General features: G+C 45.3%; 1 protein-coding gene across 1 annotated transcript; it reads right to left on the reverse strand.

The window, feature by feature from the left end:
* Positions 1-2692: 2692 nt before the first annotated feature.
* On the reverse strand, positions 2693-9934 carry LOC131102302 (uncharacterized). Its single transcript, XM_058047864.1, has 2 exons — positions 8539-9934; positions 2693-6914 (listed from the first exon to the last, which is right to left on the reverse strand). Exon 2 carries the CDS (start codon positions 6912-6914, stop codon positions 3036-3038), a length of 3879 nt encoding a protein of 1292 aa, XP_057903847.1. The 5' UTR covers positions 8539-9934; the 3' UTR covers positions 2693-3035.
* Positions 9935-21171: the final 11237 nt, after the last annotated feature.

Here is a 21171-nt window from a genome sequence, read left to right on the forward strand (position 1 = left end):
ACGCCATTGGATAGGACGGTGGTCGATACACAACTGCTATTAACACACTGGGTGCGGAGCAGTTCACCAGTAAAACTTCCAAGTTGAAGTTTGGGGCGGAGACAACACTACAGTGCAGGTGGTCTGCAATGTACATGCCAACTCCGCCATGCTGTTGCCCTTGTAATTCTACCAAAGCAGGGTTACTGCTGGAGTAAGACAAACATCGTGGTTGGCTATGGAAATGATACCCAGGAATGGTTACACTCCTGGGTGTACATGCCGTTGGCAGCCACGTTTCTGTCACAGCGATGCAGTTAGGCTGCAGGTGCTGTGTACATGCTGCCAAATCTGACGCATGTTTTGTCAAATTTTGGACATTCATCAAATAAATCGTGAATTGTGGTTGCACATGTTGTGGTGGTACATTTTTGCTCAAAAATGGTGACATCCTTCCTACAGCATCCTTAATGGCATCATTACAATATATTTTTGCTGCATCAAAGTCCTGAATAATCAAACCAGTTAAACCTGTGACCCGACTCAAGGCTACATATGCCTGCCCTGCGGAGAACACCCTGTCCAGACACACAACTGCATTGCTCACGGTAACACCCTGGACTTTATGTACCGTGCAAGCCCAAGCGAGCTTCAGAGGGAACTGGTGACGCATGCCACCACTTTTAGTTACCTTTTCTTCCTTTGGCAGAATAAATGTACTGTCTTTTAGCGTGACGGACTCATTAGTAGTTTGTGCGTGCCTTTGTTTACCTACTTGGGCATCATCAAATTTTACATAGATCCTACTGTGAAATGTGTCATCCTGCTGGAAAAGAATGTCAGAGACGGTGCCACAAACCCTGTTAACTAAGCCGTCCTCAATATCAATGTGTTTGCAAAGCATTACACGAGCATCTTTAGCGATGTCCAGAGTTTCCTCTAAACACGTGTTGTAAACTTTGCTGTGGTGCCCAACTTTTTTTTTCTAATTTACCGGATTTTTTGTTTTGGCTGTAATCCTGAGCTTTTATTATTGTGTACAGATCCTGAAAAGCTGATTTTAGGTTGTACTCGTTTACTTGTTGATTGGTTGGAAACACATGTAACGCGGAGCTGACCTCACCCGTTTCGCGCTGTTTCAGAAGTTCTATGTCTGTTTCCAACAACGCCGCGCCTTTCGGATGTTTGCGGAGTCTATTTAGCAATGCTGCAAATTGATTATCTTTTTGACGGACTATCGTTGTCAGTTCGACCACACGGAAAAGCTTTGTCCACAAGTTGAAAGTGGCGTCTTTGACATAGAGAGGCTTTCCTTTGACTGGCGGTAACTGGTAGAAATCACCGACGGCGATGATGCTGACGTTGACAAATGCAGCATAGTCACCGGTTTGCTTAATTTGTCGCAACCTACCACCATGAATGTATGTCAACAACTTGTGATCAACAATTGATATTTCATCGATTATCAAAATTTGGAGGTCCGCGAACTTGGCACGCAAGGAATTCACCGTTTCCTCACCCAGTGGTGTGTAAGGCAAACGGGTATCCTTGCCAATGCTCAATGTGCTGTGTATTGTTGTGGCATTCAAATTGTAAGCAGCAATCCCTGTTGGTGCAGCTAGACAGACAGAAATATTGTCTGGTTGCCGACACATTGTTGACAACAACCTGGTAGCCTCATATTGGATGGCTTTAATTAGGTGGCTTTTTCCTGTCCCGGCACCACCTGTGATGAATAAGTGTAATGGCTCGGGTTTTCTCCCACCTACTTTATCAAGGCACCACTGTCTAATTTTGTAAAAAAATGTCCATTTGAGTGTTATTTAGGGAGCGGATTAATGCCAAGCCATCATTTCGACTCATTGACTTTTGCTTTTGTAAGTTTAGAGCGGTTCTGTTTTCATTTGCCAAGTCAGGTATTACTTCTGCCTCTTCTTCGACCAACTGCTGTTTTTTTCCGACGTTCTTCTTCGCACTGTAGCCTTTCCAACTCTTGTTCTGGACAAAGCAGACACCACGCATCCTCAGCAATACCGCTGTGATCAATAGATCTTTGGATGCTGTCCAGTTCATCCCCGTCGTTGTCGAAATGTTGTTTATTTGTTTCCACTATGGATCGAACAGAATGCATCGACCCATCATTTAATCGGACCGCACCATTGTCATAAAACTCTTCAAATGTTGGGCAGTTGGCAGGTCTTAACTGCAAATCCACCCGGTATGGCAGATACAACTGCAAAAGGCTACGATAATACAACTCTGGGTTTTTGGTTTCTGAAAAGCGCGCAGAGCGTACTACGGCAGGTTTGGTCCGTGTACGTTTTGTCACATGTCCGTAGTTGTTTTTAGGTTCAATTTTGGATGCCGACCTTTGGTTTTTGCTGATGATGCGGTATTCGGAAGCCAATTGTGCCAAGCACATGTCATTGAACATGTCGTCGTTTGGTCTGTTTTTATAACGGTCGAAAATGCTGGTCATCCACATGTCTTCCGTTGTTAATTCGGCTGATGAAGCTTTTTGACGCAAAACACTCAAAGGCAAACTCATTTTGACCACATTGTCCCCTGTTGGAACAAAAACTACTTTGCGCGAGCATTCCTTAAGATGCATATTTGTCACCCGGTAAACGGCCTCTTGTGCACACACGTCTCTATTGTGCAGGTACACACTGCCAAGACTTTTTAAGGCCTCTTTGGCACTGACGTTTGCCTGTTTGGATGCTTCTTTCTGGGCATTACTCAGCAGCAATCCAATCTCCCTCTCAGCTTTGGAAATATATGAGATTATATAAACCACGCACGCATACGCATCAACGACATACTGGATGTCCATATTAGCATTCCAGCATTTCAGCAGAGGTTTGCTCATTCAATCTCATTGATTTGACACTTCATTAGCACTTCCGTACGACGACCCAAGCGGCGATGTGCGGACTCAAAAGTATTTTGTGTTATACCGAGACTATGGAACAAATGTTCCACACTTTGATACGCGTGGTTCTCGTCAGCAAGCGCTTTTTTAATGGATGTCACAATTGCGGACGCGTCTTCTGCTTTCATGTTTGCGGCATTTTGGGATGCTTTTGGACATGTGCATGTTTAACACCGGTTGATTGGCTATCCTGACAAGTACATGTTTTTTGCCCCTGTCCGTCAAACTGATGGCTAATAAATGTTCGTCCTGACACAGGTTTGGGAAAACCGAAACGGCACACGGTGTTTTTCTTTTTGCATGTTTTAGAATGTCGCTTAGAATGCTGCTGCACAGAAGACACTGTTGTCTCTGTCAATCCTTCATCCTGTGTCTGCAATTCACAAGTAACATATCTATCAATAAAATTTGCGACTTCTTCATCCGAGTTAACGTCAATCCGTGGGGCATTCTCTACCCAGAACAAACAATGTACATGCGGGGAACCACGCTGCTGAAATTCCACCCGGTAAAAATAGTCTACAACTTTGCCAATCGGTTGGCTCGAAGACATTATCACCCCTCTGAGAAAGACATGCCACCGGAAATCAAACATCCGTGCAGCAGTCACAGGATTCCGTCTCAACAAATCACACCTGTCAGCCCACTCCAACTCTGCAGCCGTTTGCGTTCTACCCTCTTGCCTCAAAACACAGTCTACCAAGTTTTGCCACCGTAAATCAGCAGACGAAAAAGAACAAAACCACGTGGGAACACCAAGCTGACGCACACAAGCCAAAATATCGCGCTGCGTACTCTGCCAAAAGGCTGGAGTACCTCTGATGGGCTTCAGAAAACGATAGCCCTGGTCACATTCCAACAATGTCTTTAACGACTCATCGTTGGTCAACAAATCCTTGGCCATTTTTGCCACCAAACCAGCAATTCCTTTGCGTAAAGCAATGGAAATGCTCGACACCACCTGCAGAAGTTCACACAAGTACTGAGCATAGAATATGTATTCCACATTCTGCCCAAACCGCTTATCAGCATGCATGACACGATTATTGAAATATCGCGACGCCGTCAGCCTATATTGTCGAGTGTCATGAAACGTGAAACGACCATGTGGAAACAACACTGGGAAACATTTAGCTTCATTCGAATGGTCAGAAAGCAACCTCACAGGATTATTTCCTTCTGCCGGAGCCACATTCAATATATTGTCATAGTACTGATCCAGCACTTCCTGACCGATGTCAACTGGCATTAAACATGTGTCCTGAAACATGCAGTGTTGCTGTCTATCATGAAGAAGCTCATCTTCTGCATCTAGAGGCGGTGTGACATCTACTGCAGGAACACTGTCCTCCACCTGAGAGGCATCAGGTTCCCTACAAAAGTCATTGACCCACTCCTCGTTGTACTCTATATCTTCATAATGCACATTAGACTCTTTCAGATACCTCAAGGCTTCACGAATGTGCATGCTGTCAACAAAATGGTACTCGTAGTGTCCTTTGTAAGTCAGCTTCCTTTTGAGTTTGACACGGAGCATAGAGCCTTCCATATTGGACCGTGGCAACAAATTTGTCGTTTCTACAACATTGGCCGGAACACAAGTCACAGGCCCATGGACACCATTTTGCCCCCCTTTAGGCAAAGCTAGCATTTTCATGAAGGGGATATTTAGTGCAATTAAGTGTTGCTCTAAGCTGTTTAAGCAAGCCAGCTCAGGAGGAATCGGGTCCACCCCCAAATTATTTGCCACACATTCAGGTGGGAATTCCCCTTTGCTAACTTTATAATGGCAAGTGTAGCAAACCCACAACTGCCCTCTACCAGACTCCAACAACAAACAAGGCACCGTGCACTCTGCACTACATTTGTGCAAATAATCCTCATTAATGCACGTGTTCACAAGAGAAGCACTTGCACTTTTGCTGTAATGCTCTCTGTGACACTGCAGGACCTGATGTTTAAACATCAACCTATGGCACACACAGCAGACAAACTGGGGCCCATTCTTCACTTTCTCTAAAAAATTCTCTACAACAACATCAAATTCTTCCTCTCGCAACTTTGCAGCATGTCTTCGTGCCTTCACATCTGCCATTACACGCATTTTGTGCTCTAAGTTACTGTGATACTTCTGTATACTGGCAAGTTTGACAATGGCCCGGTGCCTTGTATCTACTTTATATTTTTTGACACTCTGCGCCTTGACTCTGTCCCTGTGCAAGCTGTCACTTCTATACTTTGTGATGCTAGATGTTTTAACTATGTTTTGATGCACTACATCACTTCTATATTTTGCTACACTCCTTGACTTCATTCTCTGCCTAAAGACAACTTCTTCTTTGTATTTTTTTACACTCATTGTTATCTTCTTCTCCCTTTCCAACATTTCTGCTACATATTTGGATCTTTGGGCCAGGGCCTTCTTCTTTTGAATATACTTGGATGGGCTTACAAGTGGAACCATGGACTGATGTTTTTCTTTGCCTGTTTCAACAACATCACTCAAACCAACTGCCACTTCACTATCAGCGCAAATTACTTGATGCCGATGTGACCTGGTACCATACTGACTGACCTGAGATGTACCATTCTGACAAATGCCAAAGCAACTTCCTAACTGACCCTCATTGACACATGTCACACACTCATAGTGATTACCACTCGAGTTGTCCAAATAAATCCCACGACTGGATTCTGACGTTGAACTATATCTCAACCAATGACCACCGTAAAAAGTAAAGATATTTATTCCTAAACTATCCGCTGCAGCCTGAATTTCCACCTCAGTTGCCCAGCTATTGACATATTTCATTTTGGAAACACTAATATACTCTGTCAAACAATTGTACTCACTCCTGAGAAGCTTCTCATAATCTTCACAGTGGTTTTCCATATGTTTAACCACATGGAGTCTAATTTTTCTGTGATTTTTCTGTGTGCCACTCACCGCTTGTGATATGGCACGGAAAAAACAGTTGCCGTCAGCAACAATGCTCTCCTTTTTACAGGGAGCTCCCAAGGGTCCAACACGCAAATTGACAGGCACAGTTTTGACTTCACAATCTATATTCAAAAGTTGGCACACATCTTTGGAGTCATTTTGAAGCATTGGACAAAAGGCATGCTGTGTGGTAACAACACTGATGACCTCAACATCAGATGCACATGTACTAGAAATGTCAGCCATTTTAAACTTTTTGCCATCATCACCAGTCATCATCTCCAAGTGACGTTTCCTGTCAGCCACAACAGTCACAACAACACCAGCTATTTCAAAAAGTTTCTCTGCTCCTCCAAACCCTGCAGCCAAATTGCTAATGTGATTAGCAAGGGCACCAAGACCACCAAAACACAGAACAACACTGGTTCCATCACTGCACACCATGCCATTACAGCTGCGCGAGTGCGAATCCACCAGACAATACTGACCAGCATCACAAATTATGGCACAACTACTTTGACAGACTGTAAGAATGCATGTGCTGTACTTGCCAAACATTGTGTGCAAAGCATCATGCAAAGTGACATGAATCCCGTTTTCAATATAATAGCTGGAAACTACATTGACATCACCTAAAGCATAATCATCCTTCACACAAAACTCAAATTTGTGTCCAGCAATCACCTCCTGTTTAGGCAATTCTGTGGCACACAAAAAGTGGGATTGGTGACAAATTACGTGACGTTCCCTTAGAGTGGTATACAACTGATCGCCTTCAACAACAGCCATGTCAAGATCAGCAGTATCCCACAACAAGACATTTTTAATACTGTGTAAAGCAGTGGCACAAAAGGCAATCGCCATACACTGTGTTCCTGCATACTTAAACCTTGTATTGCCTTGATGAAATGACCCTTTGACCACCTTTTGTAACCCACCTGTTGGTACCTCCACTGGTGACAGTGAAGATACTTCGTCCCTACCTTTTGTTGCAACTGCACAATCAACAGCTTGGGTAGCCTTGGGTGTGCGTCGCATACGGAAACCCTTCTTTCGTGGCATCTAAAAGAAAACAATGAAATCAATGTCAGTTCACACGCCATGTACTTAAGCTTCTAAATGCTCTTTTCCATGCTCTCTGGTTACCCCGTGTGTGCGTGGGATTTTTTTTGGCAATGCCATATTGTCCATAGGCAAGAAAGTGGGTGTGAATGGTTGTCTATACGTGCCCTGTGATTGGCTGACAACCAGGATGTACCCCTCCTCTCGCCCGAATACAACTGGGATAGACTCCAGCAGCAGAAAATGAATGAACATATCCATACATTTTACGTACTGCCTATCCTCACAAGGGTCGCGGGCATGCTGGAGCCTACCAACAGCTATATTCAGGCGAGAGGTGGACTACATCCTGGTCACCAGCAAAACACAGGGCACACAGACAACCATTCAAAGTCACATTCATGGCCACAGACAATATGGAGTGTGTGTGTGGGGTGGGGGTCAAATGAAAGTGAGTATAAATGGTTGTCTCTATGTGCCCTGTGATTGGTTGACAACCAGGATGTACCTGCCTCTCGCCTGAATACAACTGGGATAGGCTCCTGCAGCAGCGGTAGAAAATGAATGAATAAATCCATTTATTTTCTGTGCTGCTTATCCTCACAAGGGTCGTGGGCATGCTGGAGCCTACCCCAGCTGGCAAGAGGTGGACTACACACTGCTCACCAGCCAAGCATGGGTCACAGACACAACCATTGACAGTCACATTAATGCATATGGACAATTTGGAGTCGCCAGTGGGGGAGGGGGTACACAGAGAAACACACACGCACAGAATACATGCAAACTCCACACAGAGATAAAATGATAAATCAAACTTTGTCAATAAATACAACTATTATGCAGAAAACAAATAAATAAACACCAGCTGTGTGTTTTACTGCAAGAGCACCATCTTCCCCCACCCCCCTCATATTGTGTGCGTTTGAGTGGGCACATGCACACTTGGGTGTGGCCCTTTGGATGAATGACGGATTAATCATTGCAAACAAGAAAAATGAAGAAAACGTAAGGTGGGCGTCTTCTCCTCCGCAACGCGGTAGTGGTTTAGATGAGTGACGGGGGTTAAAATAATTGGAAACAGAGAAAACAGGTAAAAAAGTTGAAAACCTTCCGTGAGAATTTATTTTCTCCCCGCCCGCTGCGATAAGATGGCGCGCGGGGGGGGGGGGGGGGGGGGGGGGGGCGATCGCCATTTTGGGGCCTGTGGCATCAACGACGCCATTTACGACGCCGCCATTTCGGGGCCTTTGTCATCAGTGCCGCCAATTTGCCCGCTAACGGCTCGTTTAAGGTGCGGCAACAACGAATATAATTTTAGCTATACAGCGTTAAGCTCCGACCGTTCGTGTATCCTGAACAAGCGGCCTACGTGCAGCACCACCGAATATAACTTGAGCTATATTGAGTTAAGTTCCGACCGTTAGTGTATCCCAAACATGCAGTTACCTTGCGGCGGCACCAACGACAACATACAAATACATAAAATTATACACATGTGGAGAAAAAGCCGAAGAAAAAACAAAATGGAGTTAAGCTCCAACCGGACGTGCATTCCTGCGATGGTGCTCATTCTTACAAATGAATATATTTCAGTTTACTAAGTCTATTTAAAAAAACTCACCTCTATGTCAGCAGATGAAGTCCAACACAATGGCAAACTGCAGTTTCCGTCGAATGTAGGTCCTTTGTCTTTGTCTTTGTCTGAGGCAATGCAAAAAGCGTTCTCTCTCGAAAAGTTTTCTGTTCGCTCGAGCAGAAAGGGGGGGGAGCGGGCACGCGAAGCAGCATTTATAGCACCATGCACCACACCGTGGAAGAACTGACCAATCGTAGCTCACAAAACCAACCTGTCAGGCTCCGCCTTTGGATAAATGACCAATCGTAAGTCACCAAACAAACAACCTATCAGCGATCGTCTGATTGAATGTAATGTGAAAGTTGGGCGGGTCAATATTTTTTAAATTGACCAATCGTGCCTCACTCACCTGTCAATCGATCAGCTATTGGCGGAATGAATGTAATTTGAAATTGGGCGCATTAAACCAAACAATGTTTACGTGGACGAACGGAGGGAAAACTAACCAATGGCATTGCGTGCTCACTGTATAAATAAGCGGAAGTGCGACTATCGCCATAACGATGAACAGGACTCAGAGGACAACGTTGTGGCTCATCGGCAGCTCCATTGTGACCCGGCTGGAAAGACACGTCAGGCGATATCGGCGGGACCCCAATTTCGGGCTCCCTTGCCAAGTCACCTGGCATGGACAAGGCGGCAGGAGGTGGGAGCATCTGGTGCCTTTTATACGCCAGAAGTTGCAAACAGGAGCGACACCTCCACAGTTGCTGCTCATACACCTTGGTGGCAATAGTTTTGGCTACGGCGGCCAACATTGCTGCCAGCTTCTCCTCAAGATGATTGCGGATCTCGACTACATCATCCACTTGCTACCCGGCACAGTGGTGATGTTTTCGGATATCTTGCCTCGTTGGAACTGGCGTTACCAGACGGCACCCAAAATGTTCCAATGCATTCCACACACCGCAACGCACTGCTTCAGAATAAAACGTAAACAAATGGTTGTCGAAAGGATCTGACCGATTAGAATGATGTACAAAATACTACACTCAGAAAATGACCCAGAGCCTTATTAAATATAACAATAATAAAGTTTACTAACTTAGTAAAACCTCTGAAAATCATTTAATCGCTTACATAAATAAATGCTTAAGTCCAGCGCTTAAGCTTGGTGACGTAGACCGTCATGACGTGCCCCATTCGCGGCTATTAAACTAATAGCGACCTCGTCTTCCTTCAAATACGCTGGGTGTTGTTTTTTAATGTCACCGCTATTCTGTTCGTAAGCTAACTTTAGCTATGTTTGCTAGCCACCAAATTGCTCAGCTAACATGGTTCGTTGGGCGAACATACTTTAACAGGTAACGGACCATCGAACCGGAAAAGTGAAGCTTTTAACCGCGCTCTCTTTGTGTGTACGCCGTGTTTTGCTTGGTTTTACTTTGTTTTTGTAACATGACGTGATGTCGATATGCTCCGATGGGAATCTCTTGTGGGAACAGCCGAGCTACTTCCGGAGCTCATTACAAATGTAATACAAGAGTATTCAACATTCGTTTTCTACCGCTCACCCTCACGAAGGTCGCGGGGGGTGCGACCTAGAGTCTACTTAGAATTAAATTTGCATGTTTTTGGAATGTGGGAGGAAACCGGAGTACCCAGAGAAAACCCACGTATGCACGGGGAGAACATGCAAACTCCACACAGAGATGGGCAACAGTATTCATTAAAATTATTTATTCATGGTTTCATATACAAAATATTAATTCTAATTATGAATTACTGCATGTTTTCCTGTAATTATATTTGCAGATATAATTAATGTCAATGTGCATTTTTGGCAGGCGAGTGATTAGCGTGCAGACCTCACAGCTAAAAGATGCCACTTCAATTCCACCCTCGGCCATCTCTGTGTGGAGTTTGCATGTTCTCCCCGTGCATGCGTGGGTTTTCTCCGGGTACTCCGGTTTCCTCCCACATTCCAAAAACATGTTAAGTTAATTGGCCATAGGTATGAATGTGGGTGGGAATGGTTGTTTGTCTATATGTGCCCTGGGATTGGCTGGCCACCAGTCCAGGGTGTACCCTGCATCACGCCCGAAGACAGCTGGGATAGGCTCCAGCACCCCTCGCGACCCTTGTGAGGATGAGCAATCAAAAATGAATGCATGAATGAATGTGCATTTTAATTCATTCTTTACAACTGTGGATTTAAAACACAATCCAAAAACGATGTACATGAAATTGGACAGCACTTTTAAAAACAAACCATCCTAACACTGTTTATGCTCCTTTTTAAGGTGGCGGCCCGTGGCCTGGCAATGTAGGCGCTGCACATTGGAGGATACTTCAAAAGGGGAGCTTCTCAAGCATTACCAAGTCAAGCACAGTATTTATGGATGTGGCTGTAAGTACCCTGTCTTCATTTAAGATGTCCTTGCTCCCTTAAAACATGGAACAGTGGTGAAGTGGTATTCTTCCTCGCTATCCTCCAGGAGCTGAACCAAAACCAACTAATCACCAATTAAAGAAGAGAGACAGCCCAGTCATTAAGGACTTGATGTGGAGAACTTTTGCACATAGAGGAACATACGACATACAAATGAGCATCAGTGACATGAAGCACAGGTGGCCTACCTTGTTTAATGTCTCACAGGTGAGTATTTGGATCTTTTGTGTTAAACACATTAAGGACTGTAAACAACTACTGTATGTTTCACAGTTATACTTAAGTATGCACTTCACTTTTTGTTGTCACTGGTTCTTTTGTCTCTTCTTTCATATCTCTCAGGTTGGTGCAGAGTTTCTAATGCTCACAAAACAGAAGGGAGGCAAAAGGACATTGCGGTAATTGAACAGTCTTACTCATCTGTATTCCTAAGGAGAAGCTTACACAAGTGCAGCTTCATCTTGGAATGCCAAACAAGAAACTACTGCAGGAGGTTGAGACACGATGGAACAGCACATACTTAATGCTGCAATGATTGGTCGAATTAAGGGAGCCAGTTGGAGCAGCATCCGCAGGGCTCCAACACGACAGACCACTCCTGACATCTGATGAATTCACCATTGTTGGAGGGTGCCTTTCCCTGCTGTCTCCGTTTTATGATGCCACAGTTGAGCTGTCAGCAGAGAAACATGTGTGTGCCTCTAAAGTTGTCCCCCTCTTGAAAATGCTTGAGCAAACTCTTCAGGAGGAAGTGACAAAGCCGGCCTCAGTAGTTGCACGTGAAATGGGAGAGCAACTCATAAGGCTCCTCCGGGAGAAGCTCCACACTTTACAATCAATGAGCATCATGTCCCTAGCTACACTCCTGGACCCGCCATTTAAAGTGATAGGCTTCTTCAGCCCAAATAAGGCATCAGAAGCGATCAAGCGGCTGACCTCTGAGTGTGCCACGTTGATAAGGTCCAAACAGGACATTCCCCAAGCATCTACTTCTCATGATGACACCGGAGGTAATCTATTATTTTGAATGTTGAAATCTATCATTCCTTTCAGAACACTTATTCACATGATATGTGGTTTCTTCTAGGAAGCAAACTGTGGCTTCGTTTTGACACGAGTGTAAAGGAGGCACAGAAGACTCAAAACGTGACAGCAGATGCCACGGTAGAGGTCCAGCGCTACATATCGGAGCCAAATCTGAGCAGGATGGAAAATCCTTGGACTACTGGGAAAGACAAAAAACCCTGTACCCCAATTTATACATGTTGGCTTTAACCTATTTATGCACGCCTGCATCCTCTGTGTGTTAGAATAAAATGGAGATAGAATGAATATAGTATTAGTTATCACCCTTATATGACACCGTGCCATGCGAAAGAATTTTCTCAAAGGCCGGAGAGGTTGTATCAAAAAAGAGGAATCGCCTCAAACCACAAATTGTTGAAAAACTATTACTTTTCAATAAAATGTCCAACGTCTTGTCCAAGTTACACAAGCATACATCTTTAGCACTTTAACTGTCCTCTGCCTGTATGAGGCCATGCCAGGTAACATAAAACCATGATGAAGCAAGCCATATCACATGATGCTGGAAGCATTTCTTGACATTAAAACATTCAGCATTTCATATATACTGTATATGTTTTCCTACATGTTTTAGATGACTCATTTGTCAATGAAAATTGTGGAGTACATAATTATAAGAGCCAAAACATATGAATTGCTGCCTGCAATTGTATCCAAGGCCAGCAGGTGTGTCGTGTGCACATGTAGCTTCAAGAAATGAATCCATTCTCGAACCAGTTGACTGAAATGGTTCCAAGCCTCATGGGGCTTCATCACACCAACACTAGCAAAAACTAAACTAAACAGCCAAACAAGAACAACAGCATGGTGCAGCCTGAAGTCTGAAGAAGGGGCAGGAGAGAGCTGTTGGAGGTGGAGCCCTTTTATCCTGGGAGCCTCCTCCCAGGTGCTGCACATCAGCAATCAGGCTCGGGTCCCATGGCAACCTCAGGGAAGCAGCATGTTAATGACGGGTCACATGGAACCCAAACAGGGCCATCACAAGGGAAAGGTTTTAATCATAAAGCTGTGATTTTACTTTTGCTTTTACTATCAGCTCTGTTTTTACCCCCCAAAGACATGTGCTTTTAGAACTGGATTGGGCCATCATTTATTTCCTTTGGGGCTCCAAGTGGGAAAGAGTGAGGAGAGACATCCTCAAAAGGCCAAAGGAAAAATGAGGAAAAGGAGTACCAGATCTCCAACGGTTCCTGGGAGCAAGATACTCATCCAGTACACCCAAGACCAAAGCCCTGGCACGACAAGGATGGGCTCCTACCTAAGAAAGCTAAAACTGATCCCAACAGACCTACGAGTACCTGTGGCATTGTTTAACACCAGCATATGTAGCCGGTCTAGCCGACCCTCTCTTGTCTCACGGTGATCAAACTCTGCGTTGTGTTGTGTGAACAGATGAGATGGGAATCACCGCTGTTTTGCCAGTGGAGCAGGATTTATTCCAAATCAGCTGTACGAACAAAATAAAATCAGTACAGGAGCTCGTCTCTCCTCAGCGGGATCTCGCGCCGTCTCAGCTAATGCACGTTTCTATAAGTTTGCTTAATCCATTCAACAGTGGCATTTTTCCTATGTTTCATCATGAACGTTATAACAAATGAACAAAAAAACCATGAGCTTACGTACCTGTACGAACAAAACAAAATCAGTACAGGAGCTCGTCTCTCCTCAGCGGGATCTCGCGCCGTCTGAGGAGAGTACCGCGAAACTGCGGGGAGTGCCTTCCTTACAGGAAGTCACCAAAATAAAACAAATTTCAAAATAAAATGACAATATACGTAAAATAAATAATTCAACATGAAAATTATATGACAAAATGAAAACAAATACTAAGGATGGACTTTTGGTGAATTACAACGCCATTGCTGGAACACACCTGTTACATCCACCCCTCCTAACTTCACCAAAATCCAGACTGTACATGTGAGCGTTTCAAAAAAAACAACAATTCACACACTCATTGAAACCCGACGGAGGTAGTTAAAAAGCTCTGAGCTTTACCTTCCATGAGAAACCCACAAAATAGGTTCAGAAAGAACATAAGGGTGATCAAGCCTTAGTCTCTCCTAGGTCGCTATGATGCCGTGTACACCATACACATTCTCCGTCACCTTAAACTTCGCAAAACATACCGCATACAAAATCACTACGGTAGTGACATTGTCCATTAATCACAACACATTTACATATCTGGACACCTTGATACACTAAAACAAAGTTAGGAGTGACTGAGATTTCCTGCTGAATGAACTTGCCATATCTTTTATATCAAAAGGCTTTTGAACCATGGATTCAATAAGACGATTGACCTTTCTACTGACTCTGCCAAACCGTGTCCTGACTACATGTTCCGTAGCTGCTGATGGGTTAACTTGTATGCCTCTGTCATGAACAGCATCTACTGATGGCACCTGTGAGTCTGTGGAAAGCACTGGGCTTGCCTGAAGTAACCCTGACTCTGTGTCACAGTCAGTGTCTGGATTAGACTTGGTGTCTGTGTCTACTGGAAGCATGTCTGACGGATGTAGGAAGTCTGAGTCAGGTTCTGCAGCTAGACTGTTAATGTCACTGTCTCTATTGGAGTCTCTGCCGTCTGGTGCGCACTGGATCAACTCATCTGCAGACAGCTCCTCATGATCCAACGCTGCAGCATCCTGACTGGGCTGGTCCAGTTCTGACTGTCCTCCACTCAGGCTGGCCTGACTCTCGGCATCTGCTGATTCACTCATAACCCATGCGCTTGTCCTCTCCTCTGAGTTCTCCTCCTCCAAAGAATCCAGGGAATTTGTCACACTTGATCCATCCTCATTCCCAGTGTCACACAGTTCTCTTTCAGTCGCCACCACAGGTAAGAAACTGATGTTGAGGACTAAGTTGCGGTGCACTACTTTCGTTTTGCCCTTATTGTCCTCCAGCCTGTACGTGTGGGTCTGCAGATTTCTGTCTTTGACCGTGTACACTGTAGGATCCCACTTATCAGCTAACTTTTTCTTCCCTTTTTCGCCTTTGTTTGCAATGAGTACTCGGTCTCCAATGCTGAGGTGAGTGCCTTTTACTTTTTTGTTGTACTCTCTTGCTTGTTTGTCTTGTTCCTTGATTGCATGTGTTTGAGCGATCCTGGCTGCTTCATTAAGATGTGACATCAGAGTGTTCACGTAGCTTTTGTGATCGACAACCACAGGGTCGTGCAGCACCTGTTTAAACATTACATCCACGGGGAGCCTTGGAATACGACCAAACATGAGCTGGAAAGGGGCATATCCAGTGGTTTCATGTACTGTTGCATTGTACGCAAACGTCAAAGTTTGTACTTGTTGTGTCCATTTGTGTTTCTCCTTGAGGGGCAACGATCTGAGCATGCTGCCTAACGTTCTGTTAAAGCGCTCAGTTCCTCCATTTCCCATCGGGTGATAAGCCGTAGTGTGTGACTTTGAGACTCCTGACAGTCTGAGCAGTTCGGCTATGAGCTCACTCTCAAAGTTAGCCCCCTGATCGGAGTGGATCCGTTCAGGGAACCCATACACACAGAAGACGTGATCCCATAGCTTTTTAGCTACTTGCTTGGCGGTCTGGTTTGTGCATGGAAAGGCATGGGCCAGCTTCGTAAAATGATCTGTCAGGACAAGAACATCGACGGAGCGCTGCCTGCTGTCTTCTGCACTCCAAAAGTCCAAACATACGAGCTCCATGGGAAAAGAGGTTCTGATGCTTTCAAGTGGTGCTCTAGCAGAAGGGTCTGGTGTTTTTGCTAGAATGCATCTTTGACAGCACTTGACGTAATCTCTTACGTCAGACTCCATCTTGGGCCAAAAGAAGCGTTGTCTCGCCAGGTGTAAAGTTCTCGCTTGCCCCTGGTGTCCAGCAATGTCATGGATACCATGCAGCGCTGTCTCCTTGAGAGTCTCTGGCAAGACAAACTGATGCCTCTTTTGTTTACTGAGGGGGTCTTTAGTCACACGGTACAGGACACCATTCTGAAAGTGAAGCCGGTCCCACTGTTTGAGCAACGTCACAGCTTTCGAGTCAAGACCTGCTCTTTCACGCCTGGATGGTCGTCTCTTTCGGATGACAAACGGCACCAGCTTCGAGACGGTGGCGTCGAGCTCTTGGCTTCGCTGGAGGTCTTCCAAGGTGAAGACAGGAAGTGAATCCTGGCCCTGTGTCAAAAGATCCTGCACAGACTGAAACAGCTCCACAGCCCTGGTCTCAGCAGCTGTATCCCATTGGTCATGAGCATCCAAAAGAGCCTTGACGGCCACAGAGTCACAAGGATGTCTATTTGGACTAACCTGAGATGATGGGCTGGTACGGGATGGTTTCTTTACCCGATGACACTGGACCTTTAAACGGAGAGTGTCCTGAATGCCATCATAGCTGACATCCTCAGCTTCAGCAAGCAGTTGGTCGTAGTGCTCTGTGATGAGCCGATGACCGACTGTCGTGGCAAAGGGATCTCTGCTAAGAGCATCAGCAACTGTGTTCTTTGTACCAGGTATGTGTTTCAGGTCGAATGTATAAGGAGCAAGCTTGGACACCCAACGCTGCTCACAAGCATCGAGCTTTGGCTTTGTCATGATATAGGTGAGTGGGTTGTTATCTGTCCATACTGTAAATGAATGACCCCTCAACCAATGGCTAAATTTCTCGCACACACTCCACTTCAAGGCTAAAAATTCTAGCCGGTGAGCTGGATACTTTTTCTGAGAACTGCTCAGGGTCTTACTGGCAAATGCTATGGGGCGGGCCTTCTCTTGTCCAGCTGGTACTTGTGACAGTACAGCGCCGAGTCCATCTAGCGAGGCATCAATGGACAAGATCAGGGGCAGCGTAAAATCCGGATGCGTGAGGACAACACAGTTCAAAAGACAGTCTTTAAGCTTCGACAGAGCTGCGTCACACTCACCGGACCAATCTGAGGGTTTGAGCTTCCTGAAAGAGCCAGCATTTGCTTGTGACTTGACTTTTCCTCTTTTCTTTTGTCCAGCAGTGAGAGCAAAGAGTGGCTTTGCTATGGCAGAGCAACTTGGAATGAAGTGTTGGTAGTAGAATACCATCCCAAGGAAAGACTTTATCCTCTTCACTGATGGGGTGCAGCCATCTTCTTCCATCAGATCACTTTTGGACATGTTTGTGATTACGTCAACTTTTGATGGATCCACAGCCACTCCATTGCCATCTATGACGTGACCAAGAAACTTGACTGAAGATCGCATCAGGTGACACTTTTTAGGACTTAGCTTAAGGTTGTGGAGTCGCAGCCTCTGAAACACAACCTCAAGCCTCTCCAAAGCTTCCTCTTCTGTTGAAGCAAACACCAGCAAATCGTCGAGATAGCATAACAGACTGCTGAAGTTCAAGTCACCAAATATGCTGAGCATCATGCGCATAAATGAGGCGGGGCTATTGCACAGACCCTGTGGCATTCTATTATACTCATACAAACCCACAGGGGTCGTGAATGCAGTGTACTTCTTGTCTCCCTCAGCCATCGGGATGTTATAAAACCCGGAGGTCAGGTCCATGGTGCTGAAGTAGGTGTTTCCTCCCAGCGCAGCAAGGCAGTCCGACTGATGTGGCAGTGGGTGCGCATCTTTGAATGTGCGAGCATTCAGCCACCTGAAGTCGGTGCACAGTCTTAAGCTGCCGTCCTTTTTCCACACCAAGACTAGAGGAGATGCATATTCACTCAAAGATTTCCGGATTATTTCCTGCTCCTCCATCTCAGACAGGACCTGCCGCAGTTTCTGGTAGTGGGCTGGTGGCACACGGCGGTAAGGAAGACGAAAAGGTTTCTCATCGGTAAGTCTGATGTGGTGGGTAAAGCCTTTCGCCTCACCACAATCCAACGTGTGTTTTGAGAAGATGTCATTGTACTTTTCGAGCAGCTCAACTAACTTCTTTTTCCCTTCATTACCAGCGTGACACAGGTCAATGTCAATGTTGCTGAGACCAATTTGTTGCAGCCGCTGTTTCAGATCTGTGAGCTTGACATAGTCATGACTGTTGTCTGTTTCAGCTTTTCCAGGCTGACTGGAACCCTGGAAAACTTCAAAATCTTCTACAGCTAGGCAGGGAGACACATCTGCCAGCTTACTGTTCCTCCTGAGGGTTATCGGTTTGTTGGACAGGTTAGTCACTTTCATGGGAACCCATCTGTCTCCCCAAAGTGGCGTAATGACACGGCCGACCATGATGTTGCGTGGCATGGACTTTGATGAGGTGGGTTCGACAATGACTGTGCTTCCTGGTGACATTGGGACATTATTCGGCAGCTTACCCCACACAAGGTGTTCTTGTCTCACCAGCAGGGTGACTGACTGTTGAAGCTTGACTGTGCCAATCCTTTCCGGGAGCTCCTCACCTCTCCACCTGGATGAGTTTGCCATGAGGTCAAGAAACTGCTCACACTCAGGAAGAAGATTGCCACTGGAGACGAGACGCCAATAGTCACTGCTTATTTTCAGCTGGTGCATAAGAAATCTGATGACATTTGTGCCCAAGATTAAATCATCACGTTGACCTGGCACAACAAGAACAGGAACAACACAGGTTTCTCCGTACGCTTTCATCTCAACTTCATACATGCACTTAGGCTTGCTGATTTTTCCACCACAGCCCACAAGAACAATCTCTTGAGTCAGAGGAATGGAATTTGATAGAACATTGTCACTTAACATCTGTAGTTCTGCTTGCTCACTTAGTGTGCAGGCCATGGAGCCAGAGTCCAGCATCCCCTTCACGTGTGACTTGTTGTTGATGCTGACAGGAGTGTAAAACAGTTCATCAAAAGGACCTATTCTCTGTGTATTCTGCACTATCACCTTTGCATTGACTGGAGCAGCTGCACATGCCCTAATATAATGCTGTTCAATGTTGTCTTTACTGAGGGTTGCTTCTCTAGCGTCCACATGACCCCTCTCCCAATGCGGACCACTTAGTTTAAAGGCTGGAAGTTTTGTGGTTGAGGGATGAACTGACTTTGAGCAGGCATGCGACGAGGGCAGTTTCTTTTGATGTGATTTGGCTCAAAACATGACAGACACAAGCGTTTCTGCCTGCAGTGTGCAAGGGTAGAGTGCTCAAGAGACTGACAGACTCTACAGGACCTTTGGTAAGTCTGTGCCGGATGGATCGGTTTGTCTGTGGCCAGGACATGTTGTGATAAAGCACGATCAAAGAGACCGATCAGTGTTCTCAAGCAACCATCATCGCAGGGGGGTTTGGCTGCTGGGTTATTCTCAACCTGCACAGGAGGCTCTCTGGGTTGACATGTCGGCGCCAAATTATCAGGTGCAGGGGTCTGGATGTTAACCGTGACAAGTGCAGGCTGCTTTGACTTGGAGAGTTTCTGTTCTCTGGCCTCGATCTGGTATTGATCTATCTGCTCTTGAATATCACTAACAGTCCACTTGTCCGGTGCTTTAAACTTGAGGACTGCTGCCAGTGAGGGATCTGGACAGTACTTAACAAACATCATAGCAACTTCTTGGCAGGGGTTGTCTAAACGTCGACCTAGCCTTTTCAAACCTTCTTCTGCTGCATCAACTGCCTTGTTTAGCCGAACCCAATACTCTAGAGGAGTTTCTCCTGCTGTTGGGACTGTACTGTAGAAGTCCGCCATGGGCATACATGAAAAACTCACCTCACCAAAATGTCGACTGAGGATGTTGTAGATCACTTCTGGGCTCTCTCCTGGTTTCAGTGAGGGACTGCTTCTCAGAGTGATTCTTACAATGTCTTTGGCTTTTCCCATTAACTTACACATTATCTCAGAATGTTGCTCTGCTACGGGTGTGGCTCGTTTCTTGAAGTAGGTTTTCATCAATTCTTCCCACTCACACAACGTGATCTTGTCCGACTCATCTCCTCTGAAGACAGGAGGCTCTTTCACATCTGACTGCAGGACTAACTTGGCACCGGTCAGGTTAAGGTAAGTAGAGTCACTAGGTAACTGGCCGACACTGCTCTGAGCTTGTGCGCCTCTAACACCACTTTCTCTACATTCTTCCTTTAACTGATCCCTTATAGTTTGTCCCACCTGCTGTGCAATGCTTGTTATCAAGTAATTTAATGCCAGGTCAGTTGTAGCTGAGTTGTCAGAGAGTGCGTTACTGGGCTGAACGGTTAACTCTGTACGGTTAAGAATGCGAGTAGAACAGAAAGCTGGGGAGCCTGCAGCATTCACATCTCTAACTGGTGTGGCAGGCAGCCTACCTCTCCCAAAACTGAAACTGTTAAGCTGACTGTTATCATCCATTTTTTCACAACAGACACATAAAGCTCACTTTTAACCACTTGAATAACCCTTTTTCCTTAGTTTTTTTTTTTTTTTTTAAACCTTGTGAATAAACATTTTAACACTAATATGTGAGACAAAGCAACCTCTGGTGACCAAGCTGATGTTGATCCACAGCTCCAGGAACCGCGATGACGATGAACCAGCCTGGAGCGGAGTGAATCCGGGTCACGGCACCACTGTAGCCGGTCTAGCCGACCCTCTCTTGTCTCACGGTGATCAAACTCTGCGTTGTGTTGTGTGAACAGATGAGATGGGAATCACCGCTGTTTTGCCAGTGGAGCAGGATTTATTCCAAATCAGCTGTACGAACAAAACAAAATCAGTACAGGAGCTCGTCTCTCCTCAGCAGGATCTCGCGCCGTCTCAGCTAATGCACGTTTCTATAAGTTTGCTTAATCCATTCAACAGTGGCATTTTTCCTATGTTTCATCATGAACGTTATAACAAATGAACAAAAAAACCATGAGCTTACGTACCTGTACGAACAAAACAAAATCAGTACAGGAGCTCGTCTCTCCTCAGCGGGATCTCGCGCCGTCTGAGGAGAGTACCGCGAAACTGCGGGGAGTGCCTTCCTTACAGGAAGTCACCAAAATAAAACAATTTTCAAAATAAAATGACAATATACGTAAAATAAATAATTCAACATGAAAATTATATGACAAAATGAAAACAAATACTAAGGATGGACTTTTGGTGAATTACAACGCCATTGCTGGAACACACCTGTTACACATACAACATTCTAACTACATTTATAGGTCAGAAAACTGGTAAAAGCATAATAGGTCCCCTTTGACAGACAAAATTAGTTTTTTCTTGACCTGACAGTTTCGACTGCCTG

This window comes from Doryrhamphus excisus, chromosome 14 (genome assembly GCF_030265055.1).
Source record: "Doryrhamphus excisus isolate RoL2022-K1 chromosome 14, RoL_Dexc_1.0, whole genome shotgun sequence".
Lineage (NCBI taxonomy): Eukaryota > Metazoa > Chordata > Actinopteri > Syngnathiformes > Syngnathidae > Doryrhamphus > Doryrhamphus excisus.

Excerpts from the sequence above, each read along its gene's own strand:
- LOC131102302 (XM_058047864.1), bottom strand. The coding sequence starts at position 6,914 with ATGCCACGAAAGAAGGGTTTCCGTATGCGACGCACACCCAAGGCTACC.